The 14,450-nt window shown below is 41.1% G+C and overlaps 1 protein-coding gene across 1 annotated transcript in view; it reads right to left on the bottom strand.

Annotated features, from left to right (window-relative positions):
* Positions 1–14,450, bottom strand: part of LOC134398220 (protein eyes shut homolog) — a 614,610-nt gene that overhangs the window by 187,406 nt on the left and 412,754 nt on the right. Inside the window, exon 24 of the mRNA XM_063125472.1 lies at positions 11,741–11,955. Within this exon, the coding sequence (XP_062981542.1) occupies positions 11,741–11,955 (215 nt within the window). The remainder of the gene's footprint in view (positions 1–11,740; positions 11,956–14,450) is intronic.

Here is a 14,450-nt window from a genome sequence, read left to right as displayed (position 1 = left end):
TGCCTAAACAAAAAGCAAGGGATTTCCTTTTTAGAAGTTTTATATAAATCAACCAATGAATAAATGTGCAGGAATGCATTACACAATCCCTCATGCTCTTTTCTCTATTATTTCTATTGATGCTTACTCTATAGTTTGAAATATAACGGCAATTTCGGTATTATTTTTAAAAGGCAACCTTGCCTGCTTTCCATAGTCATACGTCTTTTAGTGTACTGAAGGTGTGCTCCCCGCTATACAATTAATTGTGAAGAACTGCTCAGACACCTTGAGTTGCTGCAAACTCTAACGTAACTCTACTAAACAGACATCACAGTCTTCTATCTTATTTATTTATTTATTTATTTATTTATTTATTACATTTCTATACCGCCCAATAGCCGGAGCTCTCTGGGTGGTTCCCTTTCCCTTTCCCTTTGTCTTCTAGGTCTCATTTTCAGAGTCTGAGAGTTTCCTTTTCTTAAAAGTGACACACACAGTCTAAAACATCTCTCTCCATAGGACACTACATCCCTCCCCAGCAAAATAAATTCTTCTTCTGTATAACGTTTTCTAAACTAGGCTATACTGGAGAAATCCGCAACAGATACAGATGAGTTCATATTTCTATGAATCTGACCTGTTGATTCTGGAGTGGACCAGCTTTTTCCAAGTCGTGTAAATTCCACGGACCTTTAGTCTGGTTTTTGTTTGTTTGTTTGTTTGACTTTTACTCATTTCTGTGAGTGGCCAACCACGGGTGTGAAAAAAATCACTGGTGTAGAAATGCTCTAGATATTCTATCCCCCCACTTTCCCCACCCCCATTATGGTAGTCAAAAGCCAATATCCAAGAGTTATTTTAGGAAATGTCAAGGACTGTTTTCTTTGAACAGCAGCCCCTCATGCTGTATCACAACCTGATTGCGGCATGTGTGATTAGTGTTTGAAACAGACAAGCCCAAGGCCACTTTAGGTATCTGGAATTAGTTGTGCAGTTCTTTGGATCCTGGCTAAAGGCAATAATAGCACAGAGATACAAACAACCAAGACAATATCAAACGGCATACGTGCCTCCAGATGGAGGGCTCCTAGCACTACCAGTCAAATGAGACTGTGCAACTATCCCACCTTTGTCTTTATAACAATTTTTTTAAATTATTTTTGTGGTAAGAGAAAGACATAAGAAGCAGTGGAAAAGCATGGGAGAGTTATAAATGGAAGAAATTACATATGGGCTCCCTGTAAAATTCCATGAACATCATGATAATTCCAAGCACATCATGATAATATAATATAAGCAACAAACACAAAAAAATACAAGCATTTCTACACCAGTGAGTTATTGCATGCTTGTGTTTGGTCATTCATGGATGTTTGGGAGTCCTTTACAAGACGTTGTCAACCTCCAGGATGTCTCCTTAAATCTCTCCCCACCCCCCATCCTGCTTTCAAAAAGGTCAGAGATAAAGCGATAATGGCCATTAATGCAATATATCAGCAGCACCATCTAGTGGCTGTATAATGAAACATTCAGAATTTACCAAGAGAGGAAGTCTTTAATTCAAAGCATGTGTCACCTCTGTAAAGGAGCTGATCTTTCCCACAAAGAATCCAGAAGCAGAAGCCCTTGGTAAATTGCAGGATAGTAAGCCTGGTGTGGTGAAGCCATATATCAGCTCAGCTATCCTCAAAGGCCTCCTCAAAGAGTCAGATCTCTCTTCACCAGGAACCAGAAGGTCACGTAAACATTTCTAAGATGGCCATTCCAGAGCACTGACACCAGAACTAACAAGGTTCAACACTGGATCTGCATTAAAAGAAGTAGACAACTTCCAACCCTCATTTTGCATCACCAGAACTAGGCCTCCTTGGTATTTTGCTTTCTATCTACATTGAGTTTCATTTTTATTTTCATCTTGTCATCTGAAGTAAAAAACCACCCCATGAAGGAATGAAGCATTTTGGTAACTAGGCTCAAATGTTGCTGGTTAAAATTAAAGCTGGTCACTTGAACAGCTGTTATGTGGGGTGGCTTGGTCTCCAACATGGTATATACCAGACTCCCTGCCCCTCCTGACATATATATATATTGCATCATAGTAACCATTTTGTTAATGGGGAGGCCCACCCCTTGGCAGCAATTTTCTGAGAGTCCCCAAAATTCCAATTTTTCCCACCAACCCAAAATGGTTGGAGACGCTTGACACAGAAAGTTGTTCATTTCTAGGCTTCTCTTTCAACTGTTAATACTATTCTCATATTATTAATGTTCCCCATAAATCTTTCCGTTTTTCAATTTATTTGGGCTAGAAATTTGTTCTTTCCCTTTTGAGGGCATCCTGCAGAGGTCAGTCCCTGACTTTTTCAAAGCGCAGCTTCGCGGGAAAGCCCTGCGGTGGCTGCGATGCTGCGGCTGCATCGTATAGGTGATGCAGCGCAGATTCGCAGCCACCGCAGGGCTTTTCCCATGCATAGACAGCTCCTTGATCTCTGACTTATCCAGATGGACAAGATATATATTGCCAATTCACTTAGCCTAGTGTGGCTAAGTCACTTTGCTTGCCTAACCATATATTTTGATTTGAGTTCGGTTGTTAGTTCTGGTGTCAGTGCTTTTAGGCCTGCCTAGTAGTCATCTTCATCCCCTGTCTGGTAGTGTGTCATGTTTCATACATTTCTCCCACTGCATAATGCAAGAGCAAAATTGTCTTCCTGGTATCATCAGTAGCACCAAGGGCAAGAAGTAAGTTTTGCAGTCTCTTGTGTCCTTACACCAACTGTGTGCACTTCAAACAGAAGGAATGCTGGTCTGGCAAGCTTTGAACAGCCGTTTTAGAACTGTAGAAGACACACAGTATATAGCTCTTGACTACTGTGCTACATAGCAAATCAGTCTAGATCCTCATTGCCTTGTTTGTATGTTTTTCTAGTCCATTGTTTAAGTTAATATTTTATTTCACCTACTGTTGCTTGTAAAGAATTACACAAAGACCTATAGTTCTTTCAAACACTGATCTATCCTTACTGAACGTGCTGCAACTCCCTTCCCGTCTGTGACAGCATTCTTCTCTTAAAGCGATAGACACACTTTATAGAATATACTTTGAAATAGGGCACTATATACATCCTGCCTGATCCCCAGATGAGGCCTCGTGTCGTTATTGTTTCAAACAACTACCTATGAGAACTGGCAAGAAAATATGGTATCTCGATACTTGAAGGAGCGCCTCTCCCTATATACGCCTGTCTCAGAGACTTGAGATTTGTTGGAGGAGCCCTCCTCTGCGTCCCACCAATGTGAGACATACGCTATGGTAGGACATGGGAGTGGGCTTTCTCTGTTGTGGCATCCCGGCTGTGGCATTCCATCCCCTTGGAGGCCCGATTGGTGCCTGCACTGGCCTCATTTCGGCACCAAGTTAAAACATCGCTTTTTAACAAAGTGTTTGATGGCAAAATTTGCCAAGGTGGCACATGGTTTTAATTGTTTTTCCCTGTTTTTAAATTCTATACTGGTTTTAGCTTGATTAATGGTTTAATTTGTTTTAGGTATGTACATTTATTGTTTTATGCTCTTTGTATGATTTTATCAGTACACCACCCTAAGATACCAATTAATAAAATGCAGAACACTAGTAAAAGGTTGAAATACAATAAACATATCAGTTAGATACCTTGTACTACCAGGTCATTGAAAGACGCTTTTGTAGCCAAGTCCTAACCATATTTAATCAGAAGTAAATCCCACTGATTTCAATGGGACTTATTGTCAAGGAAGTATTCACAGTATTGCAGCCATATTCCTTGTAATTCTGTTAAGTGTATTATGCCTGTAATCCTGAAATTACTTACAAGATGATAAACTCTAATTACATTCAAGCATTTTAGAATGTATAAACTCATACATATTTGCATGATTTAAAACTGCAAAACACATTTTAATTTAAAATGTTTCTCAATTAACACCTAAATGCCTGGAACAAGTATTTCCCATTTCACTTCAAGTTTTGAGCGAGGAGATGGGTGCGTAATATACACAATTAAGACAGAATATTCAAACAAAAGTTTTATTGTATAGCATTTAAATAGTCCTTCTCTGCACTATTGATTAGAACAAAATTATAATGTCCTAACAGCACTGAGCCCACTTAAAAATGTTAATCCTACAATTAATAATCACAGACGTATGCTTTACCCTCCAGCACCAAACAATGATAATCTAAATCTGTCATGCTGAACTTTACAGTAGCCGGCAGCCATCTGCCTACATGCAGCCATCTTACACAAAAGCAAGTACGTACGCCCTTATGTTCTTTGTTCTGGGGGTTTGAAACAAAATGAATGGATGGGAAGGACAGGGGTGAGCAAATGTTAAGGTAGTTTCATAAAGGGAAAAAAATCATAGCCAACCCACAAGGACCAGTTTGTACCCGAGTGGGCAGCCTAAAACTGCTCAGTTGTGTGCCATTTCACCAGGCAGGTGCTTTGCTTAAACCAGGTGCAGCATTAACATGGCATTCATCTGTGACCTGGCAGGGTGGCTAGAAGTCAAGGGCTTGGTTTTTACACAAAGCCAGCCATACAGAACTCTCTGTGAGTAAGCAATTTTATCCCGCTACCATCATATTTAAATTAGGCCAAATTTAAGCATGATGGTATGCAGAAGCATGCTCCTAGTGATGGACTCACTCCAGGAGAGAGAGAAAAATATGTTTGATGGAATGCTTTGAGAGTGCTTCTAAACCATCCCCACTACTCCACAGTTGTTATGTCTATTGCCCGATCTACACCTTGTATCAAATCATTATGAATAAAAAGCAGGAACTAACACTATGAAAGCGGTATATGGAATGTGGATTGTGAGCGTCATCTCACAGGGAAAAATCATGTTTGCTTACCATGCTTCTCCGCCCGCGTCCCCCATTACTTCCTCTTTTGAAAAGAGAAGTAAACAACTTGCACGTGACCCATTAGTGGGCCGTTTTGATCATGCTGCTTCTCCTGCACACAGCAGGAGATAGTGGCAACTTCCGTCTTTAAAATAAGTTGGACTTACTGGGGTGTGTTTTTGTGGCACGAAGAAGGCTAGAAGGGGTGGGAGGTGCACGGGAGGCAGACAATGCCGTGAGACGGAACTGCGAAAATCTGTGAGTGCCCAGTAACAAGTGTGCAATAAAACTCTTGTCTGATGGAGCTCTCTGTGCCCCAACAGTTCTCAATGTGCTTCAATACCACTATAAAGCAGTAGTGTAGTTCTAGCCTCAGTATCTTTGCCCTTGGCCTTGCCATTTTAGAGGGGGGAAATAACCTGTTTGAATGCCCCCCATTTATTATTTTAAAAACTTTCCACACATAGAAAAAAATGCCAGGCAGGGCTAAAACCCTTTGCCCCTGAAATTGTTTTGAATGTACAATCAGATTTAAAATAATAATAATCTGGAAGCGCATTCAAAAAACATGATTCCCTCTAACTGTATTCTGAAATTATATGGTCCAACCAAAGCTACAAGGCTTGACTGACCTGATCATGTATTTCCTTCGCATGTTACAGAGCTGGAAAATTATTCAACTTGGGGAAGTTGATTAGGATAGTAATAAACCCACTGGTGGATCTTGACCCATATTTCAAGGGGATAATTGTTTTAATAAAGCAGATAATTATTCACTGAATACCACTCAATGTGAACAATGTGAACATGTTTGTATTAAAACAAAGTGCCTGCATGTGGATATAATTTCCACTAACTGAGCCACAACCTTGTCCAATATGATGCTGAAGATGACCATTTAAATGCCAAATCTCCCTTTGATATGAAAATATAAAGGTATTATGTAGGTGGCTTGATGTTTTTGGACCTTTCTTTATCTCTTGCAATACATAGACAAATTTTATGCTTGGTCCTTCCCATAACATCTGCTACTCCTTGAGGCTTTGCAAAAATGGGTCAAAGGGGAAAAATGGGTTGTGCATACAAATACATATCAGTACTACCCTTTAGACCAAAGAACCTTTCTCTTTAGGGATTGGACAAGCTGTTACAGCATGTAAGACAATAAGGAAAAAGCCAAGGATAGTGTTTAATTCCAAATCATTTAACACGGATGAACAGAAGGATGTTATTAAGTGAATTACTTCTCCAGCCTTCCATATAAAAGCACAGGGGCTGTTTTCATGTTCCAAACATATATTTACTTTTAAGTGATGACAATGAATGGAAGGTAAGAAGCAGAGGCATTGTATTCAGTGCATGCAAGTAGAGAAGGAGAAAAGTGGAATTAAATGAGGTGCATCTTTCCTACATTCTCAAAAGCAAATTCAAAATGCAGCAAGATCTTACTTTCAAGAAGAAACCCGAGCAAATCAGACACCCTTATTCTGAAACTTTTGATATAATTTTAAAACAGCTTCAACTCTTTTATAAAGTTTGAACCTGTTGCTGGAAATTGTGAGGAATCTGCACCTTATTCTCCTTCCATCATTGTCTCAAGTACAGAAAGGCCCTGTTCAGAAGACACCTTAAACCACAGCTTTAACCATGGTGAATAAAGCCTTTTGCCTTATTCACCGTAGTTAAAGCCGTGTTTTTACATGTCTTCTGAACAGGGCCAATGTAGAAATGTCTACATAATGTTGCAAGTTGATTAGTGGTCATTAGACCATGATGGTCAACTGTTCCACAATGAGAACTGTTAAGAACTGTCCCCTTTTTAGCCTTTCAAATTTCTGTTGTTTAAACTCTGATACTGTGTTTTAAATATTTGTACCGCTGCTAGGTTTTATTTGGTTGTTATTTTTATTTTATATTGCAGGTCTAAACTTTCATATTGTATTTATTGTGTTGTATTTCATGGTTTTAATCATTATGAATTGTCCAGAGAGCTTCATCTCTTGGGTGGTACACAAATAAACAACAACAACAACAGAGCTTTTGGCAGAGCTTCTGGCAAAGCTTTTGTCTTGTGATTTTAATTGCCACACAAAAGGCAGAAATGCAACAGTTCATCTTCTACAGGGGTTTCAAAAATCTATGCATTGAATTTCCGCCTGTTAAACTAATGTTAATAGTATAGAATTCCAGCCAGTAAAAAGGCATAAGCACTCACATTTTCCCATTGCTGACTAAATGAACAAGGCTAAGCTGCATGAATAAATAGATGAAATGGGACTGATGTGAATCATTCTACTTGCTGTAAGAAGCAATCTCTTTAAGACCAGCCACAACTGATATGTTCCTCACACCCAATACATTACTACATCCTTAAGGGGTTCTGTAGGCTAGCATACAGCAACTGAAGGCCTCAGGGCAAGAGCTAGAGGAGTTTAAAGAGAAGGTACTGTCTGCTGCAAGCAAACTTGCAGGCAGGGCACTTCAGGAGCTGGGAGTTGAGATGCTAGAGTGGTCCACTACCCCTCAGACACTTCTCAAAATGGCCTCCAAGGAAAACTAGTTCCTGACCAGGCATTGAATACTTCTTTCTTCTGTGTTCCTGGTTTTAACCTGTACAGAGCTTTTCTTTTAATTCCAGTGCATTCTTTACACAAATCTGTAAAATGCATTCCCACAGATTACCAATGGTAATTTTAAATATACGAATGCTGTTTAATTTACTACAAACATGGGGAAACGGATTAAAGAAATTAATACTTTGTGAAATCTGAGGCAACATTAACTAGGACTCATTGTTTCTAGCCCAGAGTCATTTATTGGATTCACATTCAGTATAATGATCTACTTTCAGTCAGTATGCAGGCATGGTTTCTATTTCTTTCAGATACATTGACAATCTGGCAAGTGCATTTTTGGCTCTAGTTGCCCTGTACTTATTTCATACAATAGAAAGTCTATTAGAAGGATATTAGAGCTTTAATTATAATATGGGCACTCTTTCATTTTGCTACACACTAGTAATTCCCAATAACGCTAATGGAAATTATCCAGCATCAACAAAAGGAGAATGTGCCTTAGATGCTAACAGTCATTTAAGCCAAGTACCAAACATATCAAAGAAATGGAGTTTCTGGGAAATAACTGAATGAAAGAGTTATAACTGAACATACAGAAAGCAACAGATATTGACTGGTTTGGTCATAATGTTTGTATTATTATTATTTAAAAAATCTCCACAGTATTTCATTTGTTTTTACTGTAATTAAATTATGTTTCTTTATGGTAAGTAAAAGAAGATAGAAATTGTAGACAGTTAAAATAATTAAATATACTTGGAAAGTTAATATAAATTGTTAAACTCAATTTTTGTAGCATAAAAAGACTGATATGTGTACAGCTTTGAATTCTTTGGGTATTTTTCAGGGAAGTTTCCCCCCCCCCTTTTTAGATTATAATGTTTTTCCTCTTGTGATAATATTTGATGATGCTAGCCTTCATGGTTTGTCTTAAGGTACAATTATACCCAACAAGTCACCTTTCATGCCAAGATGATTAAAGGGGATAAAACATCTGCTTCCATTGCAGGAGAAACAGAAGGGGCATGTCTACACCTCCTGGCGGAGGGGGGACGATCTCGTGATAAGCTGATTGCAAGATCATCCCCCTGTGTTCACACAGAGTGCACGATGTCTCAGGTGGAAGGAAGACTGCCATTACAAAAAAAAAAAAAAAAAAAAAAGGCCCTGGAACGCACCTATGCAAAAGTAAGGAGTTTTTTTTAAAAAAAGAAAGCCCCGACCCTGCTCCCCTCCCCACCCCCGATGGGCACAGAGGGCTTGAAGAGCTCCATGCCTGGTTCCTGGCTCCTCGCATTTACTTGCGAGGAGCCAGGATGAAACCGGGACGGCCGCCCACATGTCCCACGGTCTTGGAACGATCCTGAGACGGCAGCAAAAACCGGGGTAAAAGCCATCCTGGTTATCCCGAGGAAATGGAAGGATCATCCCTCCCTGCCCACGGGATCCCCTGTGCATCATGTGGATGCACAGGGATGATGCCGGAGCAATCCCTGGGATAAGGCATGGTGTAATCATGCCCAAGGATTAGGGATAGAACTAATTCCACTCTATAAATGAGTAATGTGTTCATTACTAGGGGGTTCTTGATTTAAAAACCTTCTCAGAGGCCAGATTTAGGCCCAGTCTACAAGTATGGCGGCATGAAGTAGAAATGAGGTAGGAGCATGGCATCGAGTAGAGGCAGCTGTATACCAGTTGCTGGGGGACAATGGAAAAAGGACTATTGCTCATGGTCTTCCAATAAGCATCTGGTTAGCCACTGTGGGAAAGAAGACGCTGGACTAGGTTGGCCTGATCCAGCAGGGCTCTTCTTATGTTCTTAAAACAGCATGTTCCATTTCCAAGTGCAAGTAAGGGGTCATATTTTTAATGTCACCCTACGTTTAAAAGTAGAATACAGGCATAATCTTTGCTCCTAATGTACTATGGTGTTGTTATTGGTGCGTATGTGTGTGTGTGTGTGTGTGTGTGTGTGTGTGAGCTTCCATGGGGGAGCATAAAAAATGGCATTCCATTCTGTATTTTGAAGTAGTACAGCCCATCTACCAGGCCAGGATTCTTCTAACTCATTTCTCAGCATGTTTTGATTAGGCCTTATTATACATTTCTACTTGGGCTGGTTAAGAGAGAGCCAGATAAAGATGGCTCTTCCTCTCCAACACTCCTAAACTTATTGTACCATTTGGGAAGGCCTCCCTGACTTTACTGCTAAGTGACATTAGATAAGCTGTCTAGGACATTTTGGATAACATGTAGGGGTGTCTTTAGGGTGGTGCTATGGCCACATGTTCCTTAGAAACCCTGCGGCATCACAGCTGCGAGGTAGGAACAGTCAATCCCCATGGGAGGAAGGAGTGCAGGCTTTCTGGCAGCCATTGGGCTCATAGAGCATGCCCTCTGCCCTCCACCCCACCTTCCTGCACTCCAGGCAATCTACCACAGGCCTTGATCCACCCCCCCCCCCGGAGAATACCCCTAGAGACAACGCGAAGCGAGGGCACTGACGACAGATGGTGGAAATACATTGGTGACCCCAGAAGAAAGGAAAAAGTCGTCGTAGGTCCATGACTTTTTTAAGGCACAGTTTTGGGGGAAAGTGCCATGGTGGCTGCGAGCTGGCTGCTGCGTCAAATAACCAACACAGTGCCACTGCGGAATCACTTCAGGGTAAATAGGCCATATAGACAGGGACCCAGTCAGCATACTGTAATGTTCCTTTTGGACCAAGAACAGCTTCATGCAGTAAACCATAGTAAATAGAACTGAAATTGGAGAAAGTACCTTTTACCTTGCATTCTGACTCCACAATTGACAGAAGTTTGGGGAGGCAAAACTCCTCTCCCTCTTTCTCTAGAGAACCAGCAAGAATTCAATTGATCCCTGCTTGTCTCAATCCAGTATTCTAGTATGGAATAGTCTAATGTCTATTATGACCTGCAATTCACGAAAGGACAGAAAGTTCCCTTTGATTTCCCCATTTTTCTGGTTGCCTCCTTCAAGGTAAACAGAGAGACAGGATTTGCAGAGCTGCAACTGTTTTCTCAACATGCAGTGCCAGCCCCTAGACTAGAATCTGTCTTAGTCCAAAATAATAGCTATGTTAGACTGGGGTAGCCCAAAACAACAAGACATACTTGTAACACGTTATCCATTTTGCAAAGGAAAGAAATAGAGCAGAATCTTCCTACCACCTCTACCCATGAAGTTATCTAAACAGGGCGTCTCTCTTGTCCACAGCAATCTCTAATGACCAGGAAAGGCTCCTCAAATTACTTTACTGGATCACAGTAAAGGTTGCTTTACTCTGCACATGAGGTCATCCATGCATCCAGATGGCATGGGGAAAGGCTCTCTATACATATACTGATGTATGTGTCATGATCAGGCCTGTTCCCCTTAGTGTAGGGGAAGGAGTTTCAGGCTATCAATTGGAATCAGATTCTGAACCAGAAGAAACAGGACTAGAAACGTACCAGCCGCCAACACAGGAAGCGGGGTGGGTCAGTAGGAGAGATTCTCCCAGGCTCTTCAGGAGCCAGGGATGAATCTTCACCGGACTTTATCAGAGAAAATGCTAACAACTCAGAATCTGTGGGAACTTAGCTTTCCTCAGAGGGGGAAGGGACTTCAGAGTTGACCAATCCCAGAGTCCGCTGCAAAGTTAGATGGGTGGAGAGGTGAGAAGCAATCAGCTCAGCTAGCTTCTCACCAAAGGCTTCTTCAGAGGAATCCTCCCAGAAGTAAAAGTGGCTCAGGGAAAAAAAACCTTCCCTTTTGTTGAAAGGACAATAGTCTAGCTTAGTCAACCAAGTTTTAGCCTAGAGGAAACTTCCTAGTGTTTACCCGCTCTTCAGGTGTGAAGAGATGTTTATTTGTTGAATAAAGTTTTGTGGATTACTTGGCAGACCTCTTTAATGTCTCACATCACAGTTGGAGGGCTTGGAAACTTGACAGTATGCTCATAGAGCTCTCCAAATGAAGAGAGCCCCCCCCCCCAACCCTCCTGACATTGTTTCAAGCTGGGGGTGGGTGTAGAGGTGTGTTTGAACCAATAATATAGGTTAGGCAACCACAGTTGTGGTTTTACAAGAATAAAACCATTAGAAATAACATTAGCTACAGAAGCTGATGTGCATGGTCAAAGTCATATGGTAGCTTTACACAGCCATATTTCTACAAAAAGCCAGAGAACCTCCTCCACATGTTCTAGGAATGATTGGTAATGGAATCAGCAAAAGAACTGCAAGTCTTTCTAAGCTGAAAAGCAAGGCAAAAAGTGGAGTCCAATTACCTTTTTCACAGAAACGCCCAGTGAAATGTAGAGGACAGTCGCACTGAAATGAAGCCACACCGCCAGGAAGATTAATATGATGGCAAGTTCCTCCATTAGAGCACAGATTCTCTTGGCAGACTGACAATAACGCTGGCTGAGTCGGTGAAGGCAAAGCTGAGTTGAGTGCTTCAGGCACCCCAGAAACTGTTGATGTTTCTTCAGATACAGGAAACCTGTGGGACACAATTTTATGCATTTATTTGAAACAGTTATATCTCAACACAAAGCCTCCTGTGCTTCTTCCCTCTATTCCATCTCCTTACCTAGAAGGTGATAGTGTGACATCAATTGCTAATTTCTGCAACCACATCTTCCCTTTCTTTTCTCTGGTCCCGAAATGCCTCATATAAAACAAGTGGAGTTGTGGTGCTAAGAGATTTCACCTGTTGTTGTTTTTTAACCAGTTGTACAGGGTTTAAAGGTGTATAACTTATAGAGTCCTGTTCATTTCAATGTTCTAAAAGCATCATACCCTCTAGAAAACAAGCTATACACAGTGTTAAAAACATCAGAGGCTTATGTCAGGCAGATATCCACCAGGTCGAGCATGCCACATCATGGAGATAAAAAGGACAAGGCTGTATCTATTGAATTTATGCTTGTCACAAGCCTCTATGGCACAAGGTTTTCCCAGTTAAAGTGAAACCCAGTAAGTTTCTCGGCAGGCTGTTACACCCTCATATAAACCTTTGCTTGCACTCTGAAAGAGTATAGGTATCAGATATGCCCCTTAGTCTTTTAAATATCTGTTTGACAGTATGCTTCTCATTTTCTAGCCAAGGACACATTCCCCTTTTGCTGTTATTTCCAACTACATAATTACGATCTCTCTTTTTATCTCACTGGCAAATCATGTCATATAAGCAGAGAGTGAAACGGTGCTTTAAATTCTGCCGACTGGACAGCATTACTCCTGGAGAAGAGGTGGAAGCACAGAGCTTTCAAAATTCTTGCTACAATTATTTATAAACAAAACAAATAAACACACACTAAATTCTGGCTTTTAACTTCTCAGCTGTCTAGTTTCTGCCTTCCCACACTCACTGATCACCAAACAACCTTTTCATTGAAAAACGCACACTACAGGTTTCTTATCCCTTTCCAATAAACAACGCAGAAGCAGGTCATTTGATCAGCAACACAAACTGCTTGGGTAGTGATGCTGGTGAGAGGAAATGATTATTTCAAATCATTGCAATAAAAGGGTGGAAAGGCCCAGCAAGTATATTTAGGTAGTTCATTTTTTAAAATTTATTTTTGTGTGCAGGAAAACCTCAGAGAAGATTTTAAGATAGAAGAGCCCCATCACATCTCTGTCATCGCTCCGACATCGCTTCCTGAAAACAGGAAACAATTAGTCCCATTCAGTCTGGTAGAAGAGAGCAGCAACTGGACTTTTTCTAAGGTTTTTTGCAGTGCAACGAAGGCCAGAAGGGGTGGAAAATGTGCGAGAAGCAGATGACGTCATGTGAGCAATCCGTGAGTGCCCAGTAACAAGTGTGCAGTTAAACGCTTGGCGGATAGAGCCTGGAGGAGTGAAGAGATAGAAACTGAGGCCTAATCTACACCAAGCAGGATATAGCACTATGAAAGTGGTATGAAAGCACTATATAAAAGGCAGGAGCTACACTACTGCTTTATAGCGGTATTGAAGTGCACTGACAACTGTTGGGGGCCATTGACACATACCATATTCCACTTGCATACTGCTTTCATAGTGCTATATCCTGTTGGTGTGGATCCTGCCTTTTATATACTGCTTTCATACCATTTTCATAGTGCAATATCCTGCTTGGTGTAGATTAGGCCTGAGACCACAGGGAGAAAGGGAGAAAATGGAACCAACCAGGAAACACTTTCTCCCCGTCCTAAAGTAGCCAGAGAAACACTGGATTCCATCCATCCCGATACTGTTGCCCAGAGACTTACTTTAAATTGTATACCTTCCTAAAAAGTTCCTCTTGCTTCGTCTCCTTCCTCTTATCAATCCTAGTGAAGTGTATTGTCCCTCCTGCCTTGCCATACCAGGAAGTACGAGCCACCTTTCAGGCCCTGTGTGTTCAGTTACCTGTTCAGCCTTGCCTGCAGCGATCTACGGCATAGGAGCCCTCCATCTGGAAGCACCCTTAGTCCCTAGCACATTATGCAAAGGATTGCAACCAGAGTGTTCATACCTAGGACCCAAAAGCACAGTTGTTCCTTTATTCTAACTCTTTGTGGGCCTCTGCAATGAGTAAACAGAGCACTATACAATGCTTTATAGTTCACGAGCTGCTAATGCACAGATAGAGGAAACTTTAATAGGTTATATATGATAGAGGATGAATACCTTTTCATTCAGTTGATATATGAATTTTTGCAGTTTATTATAAAAATGGAAGAGGCATATTTTGCAGTGGCCCAAGCAGTCATGTACAACTGGGGTGGGCAACTTGTGGCCTCCCAGATGTTTCGACCTGCAACTCCCAATATCCCTTTCCAATGGTTATGCTGGCTAGGGCTGATGGGAGTTGTAGGCCAAAGCATCTCAAGAGGATACAAACTCTCCAGCCCTGACTCACCTGCGTAGCGACACATTTTCAATGTTATTTTCATTTAAGAGGATTTGGGCTCATCTACACCAAGCAGGATATTCCACTACGAAAGCAGTATGAAAGCGGTATGTAAG

Source organism: Elgaria multicarinata, chromosome 4, assembly GCF_023053635.1.
Source record: "Elgaria multicarinata webbii isolate HBS135686 ecotype San Diego chromosome 4, rElgMul1.1.pri, whole genome shotgun sequence".
NCBI classification, from domain to species: Eukaryota; Metazoa; Chordata; class Lepidosauria; order Squamata; family Anguidae; genus Elgaria; species Elgaria multicarinata.
This window is presented reverse-complemented; position numbering and strand designations above follow the sequence as displayed.